Genomic DNA, 26,262 nt, shown 5'->3' with positions numbered 1-26,262 from the left:
ATGAAACCAGAACAGAACAGGACATGTAACAGGTCAGCCTGTTACACCTGCAGAGAGGAGGAGCAGCCAATCAGAGCATCCAAGACAAAAAAAACAGCAACCAACCAATCACAGCAGTGGCAGGACTATCTAAAGCTAATGATCAGTCAGAGCTCAAAGTTGACATTAAATGATCTTTTAGATCCAAAATGGCCGCTGATGGAGAGAGACAGAGGGATGAATGTTTGTAGCCGGAGGGAAGAAAGAGAAAGGACGAGTCAGTGGGAAGCCATTAACACCGGGACCACACACACACAACATGCAGGAACACATACACACACTCTCTCTCTCTTTCTCTCGCCCCAGGGCTGTTTTCCCATCAGCCCACAGGAGAGGAAGCGTCCAATCTGAATGTCTGCAGCTCAGCAGGTCACCACTGTGATGGCTGTTAATAACAATAACAGGACTGATAAATAGAGAAAACCCACACACACTAACACATGAGGAGAAGAAGAAAAAGGAGGGAGAAGATGTTTTTAGGAAGGAAAAGAGGAATAAGAGGAAGAGTACAGGAAGGCAATAATGAGGAAAGAAAAAACGAGAAATTAAAGATTTAAGGAGAGCAATAAGTAAACCTAAAAGGAGGGAGGAAGGAAGGAAACCAAACAACGACAGACAAAGGTAGAAAGAGCAATGAAAAGGAAAAAAGAGGTAAAGGGGAAAGGAAAGGAAGGTGAAGAAGACGGAAATTGTAGAATGTAGAACATAAAGGGAAAAAGGAAAACATGACGACAGGACATCTAGCAAGAAAAGGAAACAAAAGAGAAAAATAGAGTGAACGGGAAGGAATCATAAAAGGATGAGAAAAGAAAAGGTTACAAAATAAAAAAAGAAAGGAATGAAGAAGGAGGGAAAAGGCAAAAACAAGGAAAGATCAAACAAAAAATGTCATGAAAAAAGTACAGAAAGAAATTCTTCAGTAAATAGAAAATTTAAGAAATTGAGGAACAAAATAGAGCAAAAGAAAAGAAAGGTAAATAAGAAAATGCAAAAGGAAAAGAGAACAAAAGAAAGAAAAGACAAAAGGGAAGGAAACGAAAATGAAAGAAAGTGACAAATGAAAAATGGTGTATCTAGAAAGAAGAGAAAAATAGAAAGTAAAGACACTCCCAGGAGTGTGAATAAAGGTGTGTTTTTTCACAGCTCAGCCTCAGGTGTAAACACACAGAAATCTGAGGAGCATCAGCTGACTGAGAGCGGGAGGAGGGGGGAGGAGGTGTGAGTCCCCAAGGAGCAGCAGTGGGAAGGTGGAGGCCTCTGCTGGAGCTCCCTGAGGTATTACAGCACAGTGGACAGGCGAGAGACACTCACACAGAGGGAGAGAGAGAGAGAGAGAAAGAGAGAGATGTGCTGTATTTCAGTCTACGTGTTCAGTTTTTGTCATTTTTCTTTGTTAATCACCATTAATTGACATTACAAATTATAGAACAGCATATTTATTTATACATCACATTTAGTTCAATGTGCTTTATAATGAAGTTCAAACAGAGATTGAAATAACTTAGTTCCCACTGTCATCAATAATACACAGACATCAAATCAAAAATAATCCTTTTACTCTTTTACAATAATTTGTCTTAAATTACATTCCTTTTTGTGTAGTAGCTATGCATGCATTCATTCAGTCTGCATTTTTGAGCCTTAATCCTGACAAGTACAATCACATTCTCATTTTTGTTTTTTTATTTCTTCAAAACGTTGCATTATTTTTTGCTCTGTTTTCAACACTCCTTATTAGCCTTTAGCATGCAGTACAAATACAGATCTGAAGTCAGGTCAAAAGAAGTCACAAACAAACAAAAATTTGAGAGCTTAATGTGAGTTAAGTTTCTTATTTGACAGTGTAGTACTGTCTTTATCAAATTTTAAACAATTTGAGTATTTCTTCTTCTGATTGTTTAATTGTAACTGAACCATTTTCTCCCTGAAGTCTTTGAACTCATCATTAGAGATTCAGCAGCTGTAAGAGTCTCTGACAGACTTAATCACCTGCTGCTCAAATCTGTGATTTTTATTTCTGAGGAGTTTCTCTGAAGACGATGTGATCTGCTCTGACAGGACGAGGTTAAAACTGCTGCATGGTTTCTTGATTCTACTATTTTAGACTGAAAATGTACGTCTCCTGTGACTCAGAGCACAAGCAGTCATCATCCACCACATTGTTTCCCTCTCAGCCAATCAGAGTGCTCTGCTTCCGCTGCCAACACACACAACAACACAGACACACACACACAGCTCTCATTTCCCACGACAGACGCTGACCTCGGAGGATGCTGTCCAACACACTAAGATGGAAACAAAAAACGTTCAGAGATTTTGTTCCACAAAACTTTTCACATCCACCGAACTGGAACACCAATAGTCAGGAGTAACAACAAAATAAAGCTGATCTTGCTAAATGATCCTCAGATAAACACTGAAAATGTGCACTGAAGGACAAACATTTACTAACAGTGTGGGCTCTTCAAAAAAAACACAGCCACTACGTTTTTCCTCTTAAAAAATGTCTCTGAAAAAAAATGTCAGATCTTAAATATTTATTTACATTCGTCATGTGTTTTATTTTCTCATGAGATAGCAAGTGAATGCAACACTTTCTTTTATTTAAACCTGAATAAGATCAATAATTAGGGCCAAATTTAAAACTCCCCCATCTGGACATGAAGCCTGACATGATGTGTTCACAGTCGTCATGTAAAATCTATAATCTGAGTTGTGAATTTGTTAAGTTGGACGCTAATGTTGTTCACCTTGATGTTTAAAAATGAATCTAATGTTGATGTGCGAAAAACTGCACTGTTCCTCTAGTGTTCACTTTACAAAACTCAAAGAATCCCCATGAGTTCACATTTAAATATGACAATTTGTACAGCAGAAGTAAACACGTTTACAGCCTGCTGCCTGTATGGAAGAAACAAAAGTACGGACAGCCTTATTTCTTATGTGGTCAAAACAATAATGCTGCTGTTGAAGGGCAACAGATTTTTTAGCATCAGATCATACTGTAGGTGAGTTGTGCTTATTGGCTAACGTTATGCAACAACACTTACTTCTTTTTAAACATTTAAATTAACCTGGAGACGACAAGTAGGTGGAAACAGTCATTTCTCCGTAGGTTGCAGCAGTAGGACGCCCTTTAAACCCACCAGTGGAGTGGCTCCACAGATGTGATGTGTGACGTCACAGAGAGCAGTTTTATTAGAACAAAGACTTGGAGAAGGTGAGAGCTGTGAGGTGACTCCATCAAAAATAATTTCCCCTTCCAACAGCTCAACAAGATCAAATGTTCAACTTGAATGTGTGACTCTAATTCTATCTGTGTGCCAGATCATCTGGACTGTGTGTGTGTGTGTGTGTGTGTGTGTGTGTGTGTGTGTGTGTGTGTGTGTGTGTTCAGTGAATGAATAGCTTCCTGTCAATCAAACGATCCTGCAACATCCCTCTCTATTGTAGGACAATCTGCCAGTATTCAACTGCCAACAGTGTGTGTGTGTGTGTGTGTGTAGGTGTGTGTGTTGCTACAGTATGATACTGTTGATGTGTGTTTGTATTGTTTGTTTGCACATCATTATATCTATTTATTTCCTCTCCTGTTTGTTTCTTATTCTTTTTTAATAACCTTTTCATTTTAAACCAAACATAAAATCCGCTCTGACACAGGTAAAAAAAAGTACGTTTGTCAGTGTGTGCGTGATTGTGTAATACTGTTTGTGCGTGTGTGTGTGTGTGTGTAGAGTGTTGCTCCCCTGGCTTCATTAATCTCCATTAGAAAACAGAAGTTAGTTAATGTCTCCTTCGCTCTGCTGCAGCAGGGAGACGCCGAGAGGCAGCAGCTGCCCGTCACACACACAAACACACATGCGCGCGCACACGCACGCACACACACTGTACTTACACATGTCATACTTAGGCAGAAACACACCTGAAAAATACAGTTCACTGACACTGGAGCTGTACGCACAAAAGACTATTGCTCTTCGATGTGTAATGTACTGTACATTGTGTATTTTTTATGAATTTTGTGTAAGTAATGTGAAGACATGGTGTGTGTGTGTGTCTGTGTGTTTGTGTGTGTGTGTCCTGCTTCTATTTTCATTAGGTCCTGACAGACACAACAGCCTTCTCAAGTTAATGACGCCTCCGAGGCCTCGCTGCTGGAGAGCTGCTGCTGCTCAGAGTGTGCTTCTGTGTGTGTGTGTGTGTGTGTGTGTGCACGTGTGTGTGTGTGTGTGTGTGTGTGTGTGTGTGTGTGTGTGTGTGTTTGTTCTTGTGCTGGTTCATTTGTTCTCGGCCAACACTCTCTGATCTGTGGAACAGGCGCTCTCTGACTGCAGCTACACTTATTCTCCACCACAGAAGAAGAAGCTCAGTGTCTCCTCCTTTAAGAAATAACTCATGATGTTATTGTGTTATTATGGCATGATTGTGTTACTGAGATTGTTGGTGTTGCGTTTTTGTAATTAACACAGAGCTTCTTTGAAGGCATAAGTCATCATGGAAGGACAATATTTCAATTTAAATCTCCCAAACAGAAGCAACTGGCCCCGTCTGAAAAGATATTTAAGTGTGTTTCATTGCATCAAGTGTATGAATTAAATTAACAAAATATTTATATTTTCTGTCATTGTGTTACTAATAGACAGGATTATAGTGCAAATAAGTTTACCAACCTGGGCCTCTTTGTCTCCGCACATACAGGAAAAGAGTTTAAGCTTCTATGAGGAGTTTTTATTTACTTATAAAACAATATGAATCAAAAAAAAGAAAAAAAAATGAATGCCTCTTTATAAGCTTCAAAAGCAAAAACACTTTCAACCACAAGACTGACTTCCGCAGTCCTTACGGGAGTGTTTCAGCTGTATGAAAGACTTGGGTCAAATATATGAAAAGGCACAGATCTGCTCTTCTTCTAAAACGTACTGAGGTAATATTTTAACTTTTCAAAAGTTTTTTTCATTTGATTTTAAAATAATAGCAGGTTTGTCTTCAAACAGGAAGCAGTTCTAGCTTAAAACAAAACAAAAATTTGACATAAAAACATAAAAGAATTTTTTTTTGAAATGCAAAATAATTGAATTTCAAACATGATTGAATATGCAATTTATTGAGATTTTAAAAATGGATCATTTTACAGCTCTAGTTTTTATTTAACAGGTTCTGTTTCAAACCTCTGTTCTTATCCGTCAGAGCGTCATACTACATATCCTCATTCACACCATCACAAACACCAGCTGCTCGGCCACACCCTACACACACACACACACACACACACACACATTGACACACTCTAACACAGAGAGAGAGAGAGAGAGAGAGAGAGAGAGAGAGACAGCGCCATCGGATTCCTGTCAGCGCGAGTGCCGGCAATCAGAGCGCCAGGCGCTTTAGCGGCGCTGAAAGGCCCCAATCGATACGGTAATGCACTGGCTCCCGGTTATCATCATCATCTCTTATCACTGACCCACCCCTCCTAAAGGGGGGAGGACAGAGGAAGGGAATGGGGGAGACGGTGGAATATGGGAGAAGAAGAAGATGGAGATGGGAGGGATGGGCGATGAGGAGGAGGAGGTGGAGAGAGGGTCTCTGGGTGTTTCCTTTCAGCCAAGAAAAGATGGATGGAGTCAATGTGGAGGAGGGGGTGAAAGGGGGAGGAGGTTTGGAGTGGATAACTGGACACATCAAACTGCTCATAGACGGAGACAGCTGATTGGATCATCTGCTCCAAACTAAACATAAACATCTGCTTGATATTGATACAGTAAAAAGTGATCGACAACGTGAAGTGAAAACTACATGTCAATACTGGTGCTGCACACATCTGCACAAACATCACACTCAGCAGACAGAATGTTTCACTCAGCAGTAAAAATCATTTAAAGCATCAACATGAAGGGATTTGGTTTGGTGAGCTTTGGCGCCTACTGAAGGCCTCTAAGTGAAACTGCAATCTGTTTACGCCCCCCCCCCCCTCCTCCCCCATCGAGAACGTGCATTTGTTGACAAACAGATTGTGAAGAAGCCTGCAAAGACCATGTTGACTGACAAGGTACAGTGATATTGAATTTTCAAGATCAATATCACCTTTTTATTTTTTTATTAAACATCTTTGTGCAATACCCCAGCTGGCCACTGGGGAAAGTTAGCCAACATAGTTAGGTCTTCAAAGTAAAGCTTTAGCTAAGGACATAACCTCAACATCGTCAGAAGACTCAACACTAACTTCTTGAAAACGTAAGTTGTGAAAGAAAGATGTGTACCGGCCCTTTAATTTGGAATAGAAACCTATATTAAATTCAGATATTAAAGCGTCTAATCTGATCATCTGACTGGTCGACACTCTGTAGAGTTCATGCCGGGTCATGATCAAGATAAAATTCTACTTTGGAGAGAAGAAGAATGTGGCGACTTCCTGTGAGAATATTCACAGGAAATTAAAACCAACATTTAGGATTATTAATTTAAACTGTTTTGAATCCAACAAGCTGCTCTGAAGATTAGACGTAATTTAATACAAGCATCTCTGAATGTTTTTACAGCAAATAAATTAATTCCAAATGTCTGAAAACCATCTGGATCCCACTGTAATCGTATACTTAACATTTTTTACAGGCTATTTGAAGGAGTTGGAACTTTTTAATTAACCTTAACACATAAATCATTCTCATAACAAACTGTTCAGCATTCTTTGCGAGACTGGTCGGTTTTGTTTTCTTTTATTTTGAGCAATGTGCTCAAAAGTGAACATTGTTGTAATCAAACAAAGTGGAAGAAAATGCCTGGTTTTTAAAGGACTATTTTCTGCGGTGGATGAATCCTCATTTGATGCTCTCGTCAGTTATTCATTGTTTCAAGTGGAGCGTAGATTTGACACAGAGTTGTAGTATGTTCACAGACACACCACACACACATTTACAGAGGCAGAGAAAAAAAACTCTCTCTCTCTCTCTCTCTCTCTCTCTCTCTCTCTCTCTCTCTCTCTCTCTCACACACACACACACACACACACACACACACCTGCACACACACACAAACATGAGAGTCATCCTCAGCGGGTCTAATCAACTCACAACAAGGAGGAGGATTCACTGATTGTGAAACACCTTCACATCTGGAGAGTGTGTTTACCTGAGTGTGTTTTTTGTTTTTCTCATACGTTTTTTTTTTTTTAACAGGAAAACACTTTTTAAATCACTCCTTCATCTCTGTCAGACATCTCATCCCCCCTCTTGCTCACGTCACGTCTCTTTGGTGGTTACATCTCTCTCAGACACATGAGATAAAACAGGACCTGATCTCTTACTTATACATTTACATGGGAATGAAATTGGTTAAACAGGGAGTTGTACGTTAGAAGCAATATTAGACCCTCCTTTCTCAATGAGAGAGATAAAATGCACAGGAAATATTATTTTATTGTTTTTATCAAATACTCAGAAAACAATAGTACAAGGGGTAAAGAGGCGAGTAAAGCTGAAGTAAAATCCTCTCTGTTGATAAAAAGGTAAGAATAAAACAACTACCGGTACTACAGTTTTAAACAAATGACCATCTTCATGATAATCTGAAAACTTTAATGTTTTTGAATGAAATCTGATTATTTTTATGGAAACAAACACTCCTGACGTTTAGATTTAACCCCCCCTCACACCTCTCACAGGATGCACCCTCGTGACCTTGCCCTTCTTTCGTCCATCTCTTGACATATTCCTTTTTTTTCACCCTCCTCCCTCTTTATTTTTTTCTATTTTCCTCCTCTGGTTTCTTGGGGCTTAATTACGGGGGGCCGGCTCCGTGGCTGAGGAGGTGCTGGGCGAGCAGGGATCAGTGTGACCCTGGAGGAGAAGCCATCAGACAGCGGCCTTAACAATGATAAATCACCCCGAGCGCGGCTACAGATACAGCCGCCGCCCCACTGATCTCTATAAAACATGGATGGGCCCGCGCGCGGAGCCGCAGCAGCCGAGCGGCATAGCGCCGGATCTCCAGATTAGCGATTATCAGGCGCAGAGATCTTCTAATGATGTGGGACATGGTGTGGGGTTAATTCATTCACACTAAGCTGATTGAAATTCAGCTCATGAATCAAATATTGCTCATTATTCTCAATGAGAGCAGGAAATCTCCTCATTCATGAAGTGGGATGGAATTAATAATCCCTGAACGGACGGGTGCCCCCCCCCACCTCACGAGTCAGGATAAGGGTCAATGATCAGAGCTAAAGGTGCACACGCTACACGCCAAACATGCTTAATCTCCACGTTATGGTTCACAAATCACCAGGAAGGAGAGGGAAATATGACGAAGGGTTTATTTGTCTGCAGCTAATCAAAAATAATTTAAAACCAAGCAGGACGTCCTTTCACAGATAAACATGTATTTCTTTTAAACTATTTGCTTGCCTTTAACATCCTTACAATTTAACTTAAAAGCCCCTTCAATAAATCAGTTATTCTTATTACAGCCTTAGTTCCCTTATCAAAGCCTTTAACCTTTCTTCTGCTCCTCGGTCTGCACTTAAATTGATCATTAATGTTTATTCTCATTCCTAAATTATTGGAAATCTGAGGGTTTAGATTCAGACATTTAAGAGGAATGATTTAAAGTCAGATGGTCCTTGTGACAGACAGACAGGGGCCGCCGCACAGCCAGGCAGGACGACAGGCTGTGAGGCCAACTGGTCGCTGATGACCTCTGTGCTTTCTCCTGGATAATTCAGACCTCTAATCTCATTTACAGTCTGTCTCAGCTGCAAGTGGACACCCCAGTGTCCGTCCAGCAAACACAGTACGGACACATGAAGCTTCACTGTCACTGTTCACACCTTTAGGCTCCGTCTGATTTACAGGTAGAGCAACACACTGGTGATAAAGTGGGGAAAAGTTATAAGTTTGTAAGATATAGCCAACCCTCAACGCCCTCAATGGAATGTCACCACTCCTTTCACTGGTTTAGCGTTGGTGTTAAACCAAAACTTAAAGGTATAGTATAACAATGTTTACATGAAAATATCTCGAGAAAGAGCAGAGAGAATCACTCCCATGATGCCCCACCAGCCTCAACATCATCGTTTGTTCTTGTTTTGATTGAGAGCCCCCGATTGGTGGATTTTACATACTGTACATTTCAGACAAATATTTAACAGAATAACAGGAATGTCCATGAAAGATATTTTTGGAGCCATTTTTTGCCTTTTATTTCATGGGACAGCAGCAGCTAGGCTAAAGAAGTTGTAGATTTGGACTTTATTGAGTTAGCTAAGAGCAAGTTTCTATGTCAGAACTTTACCCATCCCTGCTCATTGGTGATAAGCTAGTTAGCTATGATGCAACACTTTAATGAGACCTGTGAAATCGTGAAATCCTTAACACGTTGATGTTTTTTGGTGGTTACTGTAATTGCAGATCTGCAGAAAGTCCTCTTGGATTTATGTTTTTATGAGAAACATCAATATGTGGACTCTGTTAGTAGTTTCATGGGACTTTTAGTAGATCTTTCCTGTTTTGATGGAGATATATTAAATGCTTTATCCCTCGGTGCTAAACTAGGCTAACCTTATGCTGTAGCTTTAAATCCACAGCAGTTTCCTATCTTTCAGATTAAATCAGCTTTGTGTTTTTTTTCCTCTTGTTTTCCATATTCACTGCTTCAGTTTTAGTTGAACAGTCACACCCACTCTGTCTCCATGCTGCTCCCATAATCCTCCACCTGACGCCCGACAACAAATCAATCTGTTCTGTGTCGCCCCGCCTGTCCAAAAAAAGAAACCTGGTCGCAGAAACATCTCTCTCCATCCCTCCTCCTGTCCTCTGCAGAGCAACGGCCGGTCAAAACAAAAGAGAAGTGACAGGAAGAGTTAACCCCTTGCTGTTCTGTCACATGATCCCCGCCATCCTTTCAGCATGCTGGCTGTGAATCTAACGCTCCCTCTCCTCTCGCTGTGATTTTTTTCTCATGTCCAAAATGTCTGGAAGGAAAAAAAATCTGCGGCCTTATTGAGTTTTCTTTTGAATAAATAAATATTTAAAAGGCGGAGAGGGGGAGGGAGGAGGTGTTTGACGTCCCACTCCTGCTGCAAATCAGGCCATCAAAGAGGCCAGACAATGTATGCTCACTATTAGTATCAATTTACAAATAAACTGCTTTTTTGGTGACTGGATCTCCGATGTCAGATTTTGATAAATGGTTTCAATTTGGCAGCTGCTTTCGAGTGTCAGAGCCCATCTGACGCTCTCCGCCACCGCCGCCGCTCGCTGCCTCAAAGAATCTGCTTCAGTTAGCTCGCAGCCGGCCGCTGCACGAATAATCTCTTCATACGAATCAGGCCAGGTGTGTGTGTGTGTGTGTGTTGTGTGTGTGTTTGTGTGTCTGTGTGTGTGTGTGTGTGTGTGTGTGTTTGTGTGTGCATTCAAATGTCTTTCTGTCTGTGAATATTGAATCCAAACAAACTGATTTCACGACAAATGTTTTTCTGCACAGATCTTCAAGGAGCTTCCTGTGATTTTTACACCATTAAAGATGAATCTGAGACACAGTTCTTCTCTGTCACTGCTCTCTAAAGCAGCTGCCACTGAGATTTAATAGATTTTTAAATCTGCTTTTCCTTCCCTCATGCAGCTGCTTCAGTTTAAGATGACTCCGACTTAAAAAATTACGCCTGCAAAGACTTTCAAGCAGCTCATCCTTTCAGTCATATCAGCAACCTAACAACTAACCATTGTCTGCACGTTTCTAAAACAAGCTTATAATTACAAAAAACAAAGGGGATTACATATTTACAAAATATCTGTTGTTAAACGTGGAGATGAGTATTTGTGCAGTATATTTAGTAAACTGCAACTACCACTTCAAACTTCAGCTCATAATGTTCTTATACTCCACAACACATCCACTGGTCAGAGTCTGCTTTTCAACTTTACTCACGAAAGCAAATAGTTCACGTCCAAGTTTTCAGTAGCCCATATGCTTGAAATGTCTTCAGACCAATCAGCATTATCCCTCCCAATGTCATGATAAATCGACTATCAGTGGGATGAAATCATGCCAGTGTGATCCTTATTTGATTCATTTTGACAAAACTCAAAGGTAACTGGATACAGAGGTTGAGATGAACAGCTTTTTGTTTCATATTAGTATCGCTAAATAAGAATCAACTTCCGTGCCTGTTCATGTTGAATTCTTTAAGCAAAAATAAGCTCGGCATCCATCCATCAATGATTTTTTTGTTGACCGCGAAGAACTTTTTAAAATCTTTTTTACAGAAATTCAGCTTAGAGTTGTAGTTCAGCAAAGCAAAGCAAGTTCATCTATAAAGCACATTTCAGCAACAAGGCAATTCAAAGTGCTTCACAATCATTATGAGGAAACAAGAGCATAACCTTGATCTAATAATGATTTGTATCAGAACATGCAGTTGAGATCAAGTTTAAACTATTCTGACCCATTTCGTTTAATTTAAGATAATTAAATAAGTGACTGAAGTGTTTATCAATATGGTAAAACATCATCAAAACTCAGGGATGAAAAGTTAGGCTGCCTGTTCCTGGAATATTGATCAAAATGTATCTGATAGTTTCATAAAGAACGAGGTTCATTCGTGAATCTACAAACACAAAGGTTTACTCGTCTAAAGGAGGGTATGTGAGTCACACCCAGATGAACCAATCAGCTCTCTCCACCTGCTCTCCTCTGTCTCTCCACCTTTATCAGGTCACATTCTAAAAGCCCGACCCGTCTCAGCCAGCAACCTGCCGCCGTCCAAACCTTGGTGCTTGCCAGTCGAAGGGGAAACAAAAAACAAAGCTCAGCGAGAGAATTTCTCCCGTGAACAGCTGTTTGAAGGATCGGAAACAATCAGCTGGCTGGCAGCGAGGAGATGATGCTGAGCCAAAAGTGTCCAGAGCAGAACCAACAAATCACGTCAGGCAGCTCGAATACTACAGGAAACCTGAATGTGAAGCCGTGCAGGTGGTCTACGGCGGCCACAGAGGGACAAACAGCCACTCCAGGTTTAAACCAGCCTGTAATGGGGCTGTTGACCCAGAGCTCTGACTGACAGGTTTGTTCTGGGCTCACTTTCTGGTCCTTGAACCTGACATCTGATCTCTGACACAAGCATGCAGCAGTGACTTGATGGCTCGTCTGACTGACCTTAGGTAACCTCTCAGGGTCCCCTGGGTGGCGTGGAATGACCTTCTGTAGCCTCTGGAAGCCGTAGTCGATGGTTGGCTCGTTCAAGGCTGCAAAAAAGTGACGAGTGATGAGTTAATACAACAGAACATGTTTAAAACTATATTGAACATAGATTAAACACACAGCAGAATATCAAAGCAAAGAAAACAACTTAAAAAATACAAAAAGATTTATCTCTGCAGGGATCATTTCTGTAATGTTTTGTCATTGACACTTAACAACAACAATCTGAGAAACAACAGCTTTTAGTGGAAACATGTTTAGTACAACATTACAGCCTGTTTGACTGCTGAAAGATGATGAAATCTACGGGAGACCCTCAAATCTTTTTAACCCCAAAAACATATGGACAGAATTTCAGTTTGATCTGAACGAGTGTGACTTAACATGCACCAGCCGGCACATTCGAGGTTTTCACAGAAGCCTGTTTCACTGGTTTAAAAACGTGAGTGTGACCTCTCAGTGATCTTCAGCTTCAGTCTGTTGGTTCTTATTAAGAGTGAACGCTAACAGAGAGAGAGAGACAGAGCGAGAGAGAGAGAGAGAGAGAGAGAGAGAGAGAGAGAGAGAGCAGTGTCAGTTGATCTCTCTCTCTCTTTCAGCTGTTTATTAAGTGTGAGACCTCACACTCCATCTGTCCTCCTCGCTCCGCCTTTTCACCGCTCCAGCAGCGCTAATTCAATCCAACCTTTCTTTTCTTTTCTCCTCCACTTATTCACCTCCGCAAACACTCGGCCTTCCTCCTCCTCTTCCTCTTCCTTCTCTCTCCATACACGGAGAGCCGAGCAGGAGAAACACCCGGAAATGAGTTCAGGGAGACACTTCGCCATAATCAAGCCCATTAATCATAAAAGGCTGTCAAATTTGACTTTGGGGACAATTTGTCAGCCGATCTTGCCCACTCCGCTTTGTCACCGTTGGCTCTTGTATTCTGTAAGGATGATTGACACACCAAATGCCGCTGAGTAGAATAGCTAGTTTGCACTAATATGCATAACCGCGACTTTCATGAATAAGAATAAGGCAGCTATACGCAGCACAGAGGGGTCTCCTTCAAAGGGCCGCGCCGCCGTTTGTCGCCTGTGCTCCAAATAGATGTTATTACCATTATAACAATATTTGTTTTCTTTCCCCAGGAATAGGCGACGGCGAGCTGCTAAATCAAATTTGTCGGGGCCCGTTTCAAGCAGCGCGGAGGAGAAAAAGGGCTTTCAGGCTGCGACTGGGGTGGGGATGATATCTGAAGGGTGACAGAGCGCTGAGGGACGTGGCCCTCGCCGCAGGGGCTGCCATGTTGGATTTCTTGCCTCCCCGCCTTCCTGAAAGGAAGCAGAGAGCAGCGGCGGCCTGAATCTATTACCTCGCCTGGCGTGGATAAAAGAGGGATTCATTGTGGGATCCCAAAGAGACTTTTTGGGGGGATGCAGAGCAGCGGAGGATGAATGGAGATAACGACACGAGCAGCAAACCGGATAAACCTCTCGACGCTGCGTACATACATCCCAACTTATAAAACAAGTGAAAGGCACTATGGGAAATGCTGCAATTGAATAAAAAATCCATTTACACTCGGAGGAAGAGGAAGAGGAGAGACGGGGTGTTTAACTCTTCGTCTGTATCAGACGAGCTTCTGATCTGATGCTGCAGGAGAAGACTGGAGCCCGAATGGTCATTTATATTGTCAAAGGATGAAACATACTTGTTCCAATCTTTGATTGTTTGTGCTGTCTTGACCCATATTATCAACCTGCCTCTCCATATTTAGATTTTCTTCCTGTTCAGAGTTGACTTGTTGCACAGCTCTCTGTCCTGAAGAACAGATCTGTCTGAATAATTAAATGCAAAGATCAGAATTAATGATTCTTAAAGAAGTCTCCAAGAAAACCAAAGCATAATCAAAGTTTGGATGAGGACAAAAAATTCCTCATGACTAAGTATGTAAAAGTATATAAAAGACTTCAATTACAAGAAATCAACAAAGGAACGTTTAGCTTAAAACTAAGAAAGACTGATTTGTCATTTCTCGTGCATCATTTAAAACCTATCTCTACAGTATAAAGGGGTCTATGATACGATGTCCTGTGGTTGATGGGGTCATCTTATGTTGCTGTACAGAATTAGACTTCTTGATTAGCTTAGATTCTAACCGGCAACCTTGTGACAAAAGAGACCATCTCTGCGTGGACGGATGGAGGGAGGGAGAAGATGGAGGAAGAAACAAAGACGGAGGCTTTTAATGAACCTCTGGACAGGCTGCTCAGAGTCCTTCCCCTCCCTCCCCCCTACTCCCTCTGCAGAAATTAAACCCATTACCTCCCCTTATTAAAATCTCCGCGCACTATGACCCCAGCGCCCCATTGGCTGCTTGCAGGGCCCCGTGCTCCTCCCAGCCAATCGATACCGGCTGACTCCCTGCAAAGAGCTCGAGTAATTGGAGAGCGGCGGTTGGCAGTGCGAACCCTGACCCCCCCCCCCCACACACTCACACACACACACACACACACACACACACACACACACACACACACACTCACACACGCATTACACCGCCCATATGAAGACAGATTGCCTGATTTAGTGTAAACATATGCTGCAATTCCAGGCATCAGTGCCACTTTCTCCATCGTAATTTGTATTGATTTTCCTCTCTCCTCTTTTTTTGTGCGAGCGAGGAGGCCGCGGCCGTCGCTCTCTGCTGCTGTCTGATGTTTTTTATAAATCAGAAGAGGAGCACAGGGAGATAATTCAGAGGTGAGGTGAGAGGAGGGGGATTCTTTATATATTTAATCAAGTATTTATCGCTCCCTCCGTTTGCTTTTTTCTCCCTCTCCTCCCTGTGAAAGTGATCAAACGGTTGGTTGGCGTCCTGCTGATCGGAGCGCTCTGTTATTAGGCGGCTAAGTGACTGAAGAGAGGACGAGAGGGGAGAGACTCGAGGGGGAGGAAGGGGGAGGTGGGTTACACGTTAAACTAATTTCTTGACGGCAGATTTGTAGCATGAGAGGAGACGCGTTGAAACAGCAGGTCAGAGCTGTGAACATTTACACATTTATGAGCAGAGATGTTCACTTCCTGCAGCAGAAAAATGTGTGAACACTGGAACATCTGCAGGCTGATTAATGAGCCGACACGTCCTGCTTTCATTTATGTCCAAGTTTCAGAAAGGCTGTTTTTGAATAAAATATATTCAACATCTAGTAAATTAACATAAAGCAGAAAAAAAGGAAAGAAGGCAGGGAAATGAAATAGAAATAGTGAAATAAAAGTAGAAAGAGCACTGTTACACAAAGTAGGTTAGTAGTACTGAGAATAATAGGTGTAGTTCAAGTATTCAGACCAGTAGCAAGTCCACAGCCTGAATTTATCAACTGAAACCAAGAATTCCTACAAAGAAGATGGTAGAGATGACTTAAAAAAAAAAGACCTATAAATACATAAAAACAAACACATGCAGAAGTGTTCATTCACACAGAGGATAGAGATGTCCTTACTGAGAGGAAGGGTCCCTGAGAACAGACACTTAAAGCCACCTCAAGAAAGACTCTAAAGCTCCTCACACTGATGCTACAGGGAAATTAAACGTTTTCATAAAGAAGGTTTTAAAAAACAAACTAAGAATAGGTCGAATGAAGGGTTCCTGTGAAATAAATGTCGAAGGGTACATTAAAGACACCTTAAAAGCTTCACTACAACGCACCTTAAGACAGAAGGCACACGTTTTTTTTTTCAAAAAACAAAAAAAACAAGTTGGTTGAAATGATTTATGTTATTTTATGTTTTTTGTTAGTTTGATTTAATACTGTATGCCACTGGCATCTTGAAACAGATAAAGATTAAGTTGAGCTCAAGCCTCCCTAACATTTAAAGATGTCGCTCTGGTCACCTTTTTTTGGGGATATTTTACAGAGTGCAAATTCTTTTCTGTCAAAACTAATTAACCAAAGACCTGACTGACCAATCGCAGCACCTGTTCAACATTCAGTTCCCATGGTAACACCTGAATTACCTCACAAAGGCAAAAAAACAGGCCACCTCTTAGGTGTCAGAGTTCAAATCAAGGTCAAATGAACGTCATCAGACATTATAGTGAGACGACACAGACATGAGACATGAACACCAAACTTGAACCTGATAACCTGACACTTATTTTAACATTGTTCAAGGGATTCTTGTGCAATGCTTGAAATAAAAGATCCTGCTATAATTATATATATATATATATTATCATCGTGAAACAAAATAAAAAAAATGCATTTCTTTCATGATTATTTACAGACATGCTGGCTGTGTTCAACGTGACGCCTCAGTTTGTAAAGTATTCTGGGAATTACTGTCTACCAGACTGTGGATCTAAAAAAAGATGCAGTTTGGTGGGATGACAACAATCCATCAATTCCCAAAAGAAACAGGACCCAGCTGGAGCATGCAAAACTCAATGCTAGGGCAAACTGGTCGACCTGGGGTGTCGTTCTTCTCTGCATTTTAAAGTGAGGCTCACCTGTCCTGTCCTCACTGACAGACTGAGATAAAGTTCAGCTGAACCCTCCTCTGCCTCTCCTCAGTCTGAGATCATCTGTGTGTTTTTTTGCTAGAGATTGCAGGCTGATATGAGATCAGAGGATGAGAGGTCTGGGGGGAGGATGCAGGATTACTGGAACATCTCTGCAGGCTCATTACCCCGCTCACACCAGCAGCTCCCACAATCCATCAGGCCTGCATGCTTCACAGGAGCATGTATATATCCTCTAAGCTTCTGTTTACATCCTCCTCACAACTGTTTACATTTATTTAGCTCTACTATTTTTCATTTGCCGTTCCCAGCAAGACGCTCGCTCTCTGAGTGGGAATATGTTTTTCTGCACCGATGGTTTGTACATATTTACCAGCCGGAGATGAAATCTGCACTTTGGGGGATCCCAGCTCACCTTTACCTTTCTGTTTGTGCGCTGATGGCCTTGTCAGAGGCGCAGTCATGTCCCTGATAGACTTTATCAGGCACCGCTCTGCGTGGCTTCCTCCTGTATTACACTTATCATTTCAAATAGACTCCATATTCCATATGAAATACCTCCCCCAACCCCTCAGAGCCTTCATCCCTCTGCTACATGTGCTGCAATTTCCCATCTCCCCCGGCGGTTTGATTGATGCAGGTCAGAGCGGTGTTTGGCCTCACTGCCCGCAGATCGCCGCCACTGTTGATTCCTCACTCTCTTAAGGCTGGGATGGGGGGGGGGGTCTATCATATACACGACATGCTGAAGCATAAGTGGATGCCTGATTTGTTTTGCTGCTCATCAAAGTGGCAGAGTGGTGTGGGCCGTGGACAAGCAGCCGTGACACCCCGATGCATCTTTTCACTCGCTTATTGATCTGCTGTTTTATTCCTCCGACCTTCAATTCATCGCTCGGTCATCAGAGAGGAGACGCATGAAGAGGAGGTGTAGCGAGGAGACGAACACACAAAAAAAAAAAAAACAACATCCACAGGAGACGCTGTGTTTGGTTAACTATTCATTTATACTAACCCCTGATACTAAGAGCCTGAACCAGAGCTTAAGTAAAGAAAATGTTCTTGGTTTATTCTTCATTTTCCTTTCTATCTTCTTGTTCACACTTAAAACAACAAAAAACAACCTGTTTGTTCAGCTGTCTGTTTGGCTCTCAGCTCCAATCCCATTGGTCCACTTAAGTCCTCCTGACAAATGTAAAGTTTAAAGTTTGTAGTTTGAGGACTACTTTCAGTTTGTCCTGATCCAGGACAGTATGTTTTTAGATGTATTGGCTGAACTCAATGTGTTTGTGTGAAAGAGCACCGAGTGATGGGAAGTCTCGCTTGCCCTGGTTTTTTGTCTCTCAGTCTTCACGCTGCAGGTTCGAAAAGCATCTGAAAAGAAACTGCAATCTCCTTTACATGATTTAGAGCCACAGTTCATACAATGTTTGTTGTCATGTGCAGTTATTATCTTCTGTAAAATGTCAAAATCAAACAAAGATGAGTCAGTGGCGCACAGAGCCTTCACTGTCAGCTCTCTATTAAATCATCAAGACCGAGAACATGTAAGGAAACAGAACCATTTTTCACGACATCTGTTTCTGAAAAGGTTAAAATCACCTCACTGAAAAGAACGTTTAGAAACGTTACATGTTTGGAGTTTGTTAATGCTGATTTAGATGTTTATATAGACCATTTTCTATGGCCTCTATCATTTACTAATGTGATTCTAGGTCAAGCATTAACAAAAAAATATTGCACTATTAATGATTCCCTTGTTTTTTTAGGAAGAACCGTACTGTGTCTCCAACACATCTTTGAATAACTCTGATGTTTTGGAAGGACAGCTGGTTGTTCTTTGTTCGCTGAAAATCAAACGATGTGAGAGAAGGATTCAGAGATCTGAAGGAACAATTTCGGAGATTTGAGGGAGCAGATGAGGAGATTGAGCTGCAGGTATTTTCAGATTTGCAGGTAACCTCCCTCTCTGGTAGTCAAGGGAGTGACTCGTCTCTCTAACCCACATGAACTTCTCCCTTCGAGTCCTACTGTAACTCCCGGGACTCGAGTGACAGAAGAACACCCACTCCCCTTCTGCTTCCTCCTCGGAGAGCCGCCGCTGACGAAACCACTTCTGTGATTAGAGCGCACATCCGCCCAGACCCAGCGCGTTAATCAGGGAATAATTACCTCCCTGATTAGAGCCGAACGAAGAGTGCCTCAAAGAAATAGGCCCCCCACCTGAGAAGTTATTATTTTCTGGAGTCGCGGACGAAAATGCCCCCGCAGAAACAGCTAATTACCCGACATTAGTTCCACAAGTCCCCGTTCCCTAAGTGGAGCGGAGCCACTGTGCTCTTTGGTATATGAAATGTGGAGCTGACGGAGGAGGAAGTCCCCCGGCAGAGAACACACTTCTGCTGTCTATTAAAAGACGAGCCGAGAGCCGAGATCAAAGGCAAGCAGGAGGAACCACTCGTGTTGTTTCACTACGGCCCTGTGATCGACACAAACGCCTCGTTACACATCACACTGCGTAATCAGGACTTTTTTAACCAATCAGAGTTCAGATTAACAGATTAACTGAGCCAAGTCTGATTCAGCCGATAGTCAATTTTAAGAGTTTAAGTTGTCCTTTTTCTCCTGGTGATAAAGATGCTTTTACACTCCCAAATTAAACTTTTAGAGCTCTAAAAATCCAGATTATGGAGGATTATCGTAGATTAGAATCCCTTTATCTTATTCAGGTTCCAGTTTTACAAATCTGCACCTGCAAAAATCGATATTCGGATTAAATCAATATATGTAATTATCAACAGGTCAAATCAGGACAGTCTGTAAGAGAAATATGCAGAAAATGTTTAAAAAGTATAATCTTTACTTTTTTTTTTTTTTTTTTGGTTCTAAATACCAAAATGTCTCCACTATCTTCAGCCTGCAGCAACAACTCCTTTGTTCTGTGAGGTAAAATGACTGTTTTTATCAATGGAGTCCGGTGGCTCCACGGAGGGTGAAATAACGTGTTAACAATTAAATACAGTTCAGCTGCGCTCTGTGAGAATCTTGATTTAAAATAAATGAGTAAATTAACCATTTGGATATATATTGCGTGTTTATTTTTAACAACGCTTTGCCGTCTTTGTTGTCGACTTCATCGCCCCCCCCCCCCCCCCCTCCTCTGAAATCTCACACCTCTTTCAGGCTCGGTGGTCGAGGCTGGAGCTGCCTGTCAATCACAGTTTAAAGTTCATGAAATTTCTATGAGCATCGATTGCAGCAGCAGAGTGGGAGAGGGGTGATGTTGGGGTGTGGGTGTGGATGGGTGTGAGGTGGGTGTTAGTGACTCCATTGATTGATCAGGTGTCTTGTTTTGAATCTCTCTCTCTCTCTCTCTCTCTCTCTGCTGTGAACAGACGGACAAGCTGCGAGGAGAAGCTGCTGCTCTCTCATCAGGAATAACTCAGGTGTGATCCACACTAAACATCCACATGTAACATAGGTGTAACTGAGCGTCATATAACATCTCAGTTAAAGTTTCCTTAAAAACATCTGTCTGTGTTTACGGACAGATGTGAGCTTTCAACACAACATCATGACTGAATTGAAGTTGTGCATTCCCGCTGCAGAGTTACAGGCTGAAATATTTTCAGTTTACACAAAACAGTGAAATAAAGTGAGCGACTCTTCAGTTAAACATTGGTTTAAACCATAAAAACTGTTTCCTCTCTCTCTCTCTCTCTCTCTCTCTCTCTCTCTCTCTCTATAGAAGCTGATTCTAAGCCGCCCACAGATAATTGCCTCCATGTGTTACTGTGACAGTAATTAAACAATAAAAATTCAGAAGTCAATTAGTGAGCGCTGCTTCACATGTCGAGAGGACAAACAAGAACACAGAGAGTGAGAGAAAGCAAGAGAGAGAGAGAGAGAGAGAGAGAGAGAGAGAGAGAGAGAGAGAGAGAGGGCAGAGGGGAGGGGAGACTTTATAGCGTCTCAGATTTGAGGTTTAACTTTCTCTTCTCGGTTACATGTTCACAAGACCTTTAGCAGACCCTGATGGAACAATCTGCTAATGCTTTCCACGTGTGTGTGCATGTGTGTGTGTGTGTGTGTGTGTGTGTGTGTGTGTGCGTGTGTGTGTGTGTGTGTGTATCACAGTTGGAAGAACAAAACGTACAGAGAGTTTGGTTGTATTTCCAGTCGTGCTGACAGGAGCTGCAGAGCGGCTGCACATGTGTTGGATTATTAACCAAACTTTTCATGATCAATGGCTTCACTTTCCGTTAAGCCTTTTAAGTGATCAGCAAACGCACAACTTTTCACTTGGGCTGTCAACAATTCAATTAATTAACGCAATTAATCGCTAATTTTCAGGAGTTAATTGTGATTAATTGGATTTTAAATCGCATGTTGGAAATTCAATCATTTCCCATTTGAGCTGTCGTGTGAAGGCAGCAGGAATACTCCCTTCTCTGTGAGCGAGCAGGACGGCGTGATGATGCTTATATGACACGGCCAAAGCGATCTCTGTGCACATAATGACGCTGCTTCATACTCTTTTCTGCTTGCACGTTTCTTATTTACTTATTTAAAGACCATTTCTATGTTCTTGTCTTCACATCATGTTTTCTCTCTCTAAGAAGAGGTGATGTTTGCTGCAATCAATTTTTCCCCACTTATATTAATTGGTCGTCTGTAGGTATTTTTGGAGAGGCAGTGTTAGGGACAACTCAGTCTGTCCTGTGCACTTGTCAACCTGAGATGCAACATAAGCCACTTCAGGAGGATTGTCCCTGAAATGCTCCTGATGCGGTTGTTCACACATGCACCTCACAGTCGCAGACAGTGGACAGGAGGGGTGGGGAGGGAGGTCTACTGAAGCAAGGCTTAAAAATAAAGACACGGAAGTGGATGAAAAAAGCAATAGAGTCGGAATATTTTCTTTTATATCAATTGCTATATCTCACTCCCTTGTGCTCAATCCTGCTGTATATTTACTGCTGCTTTCTCACATCAGTTCACTCGGACTTCATGCGGACAAAATACTTGAGGCCTGGGAGTAGAATCTTGGGATCAAGTCTCAAGTTAATTCCCCAAAGACTTCAGGAGTCTTTCAGGAGTTTTTTTCGTAAGTGTGAATGAGGCTATAAAGAATGAACTTTCCCAGGACTGTTTGGAAGAACTGGACCTGAATCCTCGCTCATGTTTCTGCTCTCTGTAAGTGAACAAACTCCTGCAGAAGGTTCGACATCTGGTTTAAACACCGAATCCAGCTGCCCATTAACGAATAATGTTCAGCTGTCCACTCACTTATGTCCGTTTGCTGTTTGAACACTCAGCAGATCACACATGATGTCATCCATCTTTACTCTGCATAGACACCCTTCTGCTCCCAGCAGGCCTCACTGGGGGGTGGGGGGGGGCTGTCAGGCAGGTTGAAGCCTGCCAGAGGCAAACCCTCCAGAGGAAAACATCCAGCACACCCCTCCACTTCCATCCCAAGCCTAAGGAAACCCCCCTCCCACTGCACGAGTGCATGTTGAATAAAGTGAAAGCTGAGCTTCCTTCAGGGGCAGCAGGACAAATCATTTCAGGGTAAATTATGAAGAGTTCAGCTCTGTGTGCATCAGTTTAACCTGCCAGGAAGGCAAACAACCGCTGAATGGCTCCTCGTTACAGTCACAGACAGAAAAAGTCCAGCAGGGCTCAGAAACAGAGTTCACATCGACAATCTGCTGCAAACATGATCTCCATATCAGGAATCAATATTCTCCTTCTGTCTTTTAAAATCAGGAACCACACACTCGTTTCTCCTCTTCTCCTTTACTCTTCTTCTGTTATTCCCTCCCTCCTTTGTCCTCCTCCTCCTCCCTGCTGCACTCTGATATTCCTCACACCTGAGTCTGACTTTATCAGGTCTTTGACCACACGTCCTCCCCATCTCTCTTTCTCGTTCTGTCAGCTGAATCTCTCACTTCCATCATCTCTGTTTCTCTCCATGTTACCCCCCCCACCCCTCTCCGGGGCTCCTGCAGATCCCCTGGTGCAGCTGCAGGAGGAGGGGGAGGTGTTTGGGGGTTGAAATTAATGAGAGCAGCCTGAAGGTATTGACTTTCCTGGGAAAACACAGCTCTCTAAAAATCAGTGGCCGAGCGCCGCAATAACTCAGCACCCATCGATCCCACAACATAACCCCCTCCTCACCCGCCTCCCCCTACTCCTCCCTGCAGGCCGCATTGATCCCAGCATTACAACCTCAGAGGCCGGCGGTGTGGACCCGGCAGTACTGCCCAACTTTTTTCACACCAGGAGCTCTGCTGAGGAGGGAGTGATGCAACCTGCCGAGCTAAAAGAAAACTCCTACAAACCTGGAGAATCAAAAAATACAAAACTGCTAAAAGCCGACAAAACTTTAGAGCTAAGAATTAACACACTGCAAAACCAAAACTGTAAAACAAAGTACAAATAAAAACAAAACACTACGAAACCTCTATTATCAAGTTAAACTACTATGGATTAGTCTAAAAACTAAAACTTCTAAACTGTCAATCTTCAGAATAAAGACAACTCTAAAAACACCAAAACAAAAATGTTGAATGCAACTTTTCCATAAACACAATACTTAAACTAAAACAGGAACATAATCTTACAAGAAACCAAGGATCTAAAAACTACAGAACATCCTCTTCTCTCCCCACTTGCTATTCTGCAGAGAGTTTCTCGCCTTTGGCTGATTTTTCAGACTGAAGCTGCAGGATCAAATCCTGAAACTGCTTTAAGCTGCAGAGAGGAAGAGAGAAGGGAATTCTGGGAAATGACTGGAATCTGACTGCTCCTTGATTCACCTTCAGCAGCACCTCTTCAAGCTGCTGGGAGGACTCGGAGTCTGCAGGTTCAGAGGCAGAGATTGTCATTGCAGCTAAACTGATGCTCATGTGAAACCATACTGTCAGTCTCCAAGAACCTATCCAAATACTCACGCGCTTAAAGCAACACAATGTAACTTTTGCATCTTTAAAATAGTAGTTTCAAAGTCCATCTTAGAGAGAATTGCGTCTCTCCCACTATCTCGCCTGCACTATCTCACTTTGGCAGCCAGCTGCGGTCATCTCACGAGCGTGTTTGGCTTTATGCACTAGTTCATAAAAACTGTAAAAGATACCATGTAGCCAAAAGTTAATGAACTGCACTGCGTGATTGTCACCACAGGTGTAGTTTGGAACGTTTGTAAAAGCCTCTTCACTCTCTCTCTGGCAAACAATGTCGGCACATTTATCCATCATTCATCGCCCTGTTTTGGGACTGTATCAATTCACCTTTATGTGAAGTCGAAGAAAATAGACACAGCTCCAGTGGATGTGTAAATCAGATGAACTGCCGAAGTGTGTGAACAATATGGCCGCCGCGCTGGCAGGAGGAGCAGGTACAAGAGTTGAGTTACAGGAAAACTGCGCAGCCTTATGATGTCGTCAAAACGGAAAGAATTCTGAATGTTTTTTTTTTTTTTTTTTACAAATCAGAGAAGAACAAGAGAAAGGTAATGCTTTCAATCCTCTGTGAGGTAGAATAAGCAGCATCAGAGTTCATGCAGGATGATCCTGTTTGCTCAATTGCCAGTTTGTATTAAGTGTACTGATGGCTGATGTAGTTCAGTTTATCCAACTTTCATTTTTTTATTTGATACACGAGTCTCAGAGAGTTAAAGACAGATTATTTCAATCAATCTGATACATTTATTAATTTATGATTTGAAGATATTTACACTTTACTTGATATTAGGAAACTCTGACAGCATCCTACAACATTAAAGAATTACAGCTGTCTTTCATTTTCGTCCGATGAGAGGACATTCAGTTTGACTCTAAAATACTACGACATCTGCCCTGTGTGATTTGAAAAAATATTGAGAAGAGAGCTCTAATGAATGCTGAGATAACAACAGGCTCTATTCAAAACATCTCAGTATGAAAGCAAAGCCCATATCTGTAAATGGAATCACAGATTAGCATTGCAAAAGGAGGCGGCGGCCGGACCGTCCATTGTGAGCATCTGCCTCGTCCTCTTTAGGCGTCCCGCGGCCCGTCGGAGGAGCGGACACGTCCAACAAAGCCGAGAGTGAGAGGAAGGAAGGAGGCGCGATAAAGCGGTGTTAAACAGAGAGCCCGAACACGCTTGCCTCTTTCACGACCTGACGCAATGACATTTACTTATCGCACTAAACAGCCTTCCATCTGACCTTTCTGCTACTTTGAATGACATCTGGATATTCTGACGGAATAATCGGGACAGTAAAAGACCTGATTCAAGAAGGTGATAAGGAGTCTTTGGACGTTCAACTGTGGAGAAAGAGTGTGAAGAACGAGCTGCAGAGAGGGGGGGGGGGATCGACATATCAGGGAAACTGATGTTTACTTCACTTTCAGTCTGCAGGAAACTGTTTTACAGTCACAAACACACCTGACCCTTCAGTATAAACACCTTAAACCTTCACTTTAAGCTCCTCCTAAAGCCCACAGAGCTGCAGTCCTAAAGTATCAATATGATGCTCTTCAGTTTAAATTCTAGTCCACATCCAAAAGTTTCCAAAGAAAAAAACACCATCTGCATGTCAGGTGCAAGGGACTGAAGTGATGCACAGTGCTTCCAGATGTGTCCCCTTTAAAGGTGCTTAAGGGGACTTGCCTAGAGGGAAGAAGGGTTTGGGGGTTGTATGAGCTTCACATTGTACCCAATAAACCCTTTGACTCACGCAACGCAAAAAAAGTGATTTTTCTGGACTATTCGCTCTTCAAACCTTTAATTTAACAGAGAGTTCTGTAACAAAAGGTCCATATTTGTACCTGAGAAACCTCTAAAACATAAGCGCTCCTTATAACAGGTCAAGCAGGTTGATTCGAGGTCAACAAGGTGAAAGACTTGATTTGTGATCAGTAAGGTACGACGCTGAAAAGCTCAAGTCAACGTTTTCCTCAGTGAAAACAAAGGTGTTTAAAATTTAAAAAAAAACTAGATGGGTTAAGATTATTACAACAGCAAAATAAAAAGAGGTCAGTATTTATGCTGTTTGATCAATAGGCTGTGTGCTTTCGATGTGTCAATGGGTTGATGAGCCCATAATAATCAGAGGAGAGGGAATGTGTTGGTCTTACCTGTGTAGACGAAGCGTCCCGGCGCTCCTTTGCAGAACTGTTTGGATTTGTAGGACAGCGTGACCTCCACCACACCGGGGATGTGACGAGGGGGGGTCTGGACTCGGATGGCGTGAGGGGTGATCAGCTGGACGACAAATCACACAAAAATAAAATCTGTGTCAAAACAAAGTCACAAGTTGAGAACAGGCGCTTTCAGAGCGTGCAGCTGTGAGCTTTTTCTTTTTAGAACTAGTTCATTTTGTCAAGACGCTCCGAGGAAAAAATCCGATCAAAACAATAAACTAGAGGACAGCAACTTCAGATACACTGAAAATAATTCCAATTTCCATAAAGACAACTTCAATAAGTCAGAGTCTTATTTTGAATGTTTGTTGAGTAAACATGTGTGACATT

General features: G+C 42.2%; 1 protein-coding gene across 3 annotated transcripts in view; it reads right to left on the bottom strand.

The window, feature by feature from the left end:
* LOC306829065 (transcription factor COE3) overlaps window positions 1-26,262 on the bottom strand; it is a 121,368-nt gene that overhangs the window by 14,711 nt on the left and 80,395 nt on the right. For all 3 annotated transcript variants that reach the window (XM_079351911.1, XM_079351910.1, XM_079351909.1), the window contains 2 exons: window positions 25,867-25,993; window positions 12,187-12,275 (listed from right to left, as the gene is read on the bottom strand). In XM_079351911.1, coding sequence (XP_079208037.1) covers window positions 12,187-12,275; window positions 25,867-25,993 — 216 coding nt within the window. The remainder of the gene's footprint in view (window positions 1-12,186; window positions 12,276-25,866; window positions 25,994-26,262) is intronic.

This window comes from Symphodus melops (genome assembly GCF_947650265.1).
Source record: "Symphodus melops genome assembly, chromosome: 9".
NCBI lineage: Eukaryota > Metazoa > Chordata > Actinopteri > Labriformes > Labridae > Symphodus > Symphodus melops.
The sequence above is the reverse complement of the archived record's forward strand: the minus strand, read 5'-3'. Positions and strand labels throughout refer to the sequence as shown.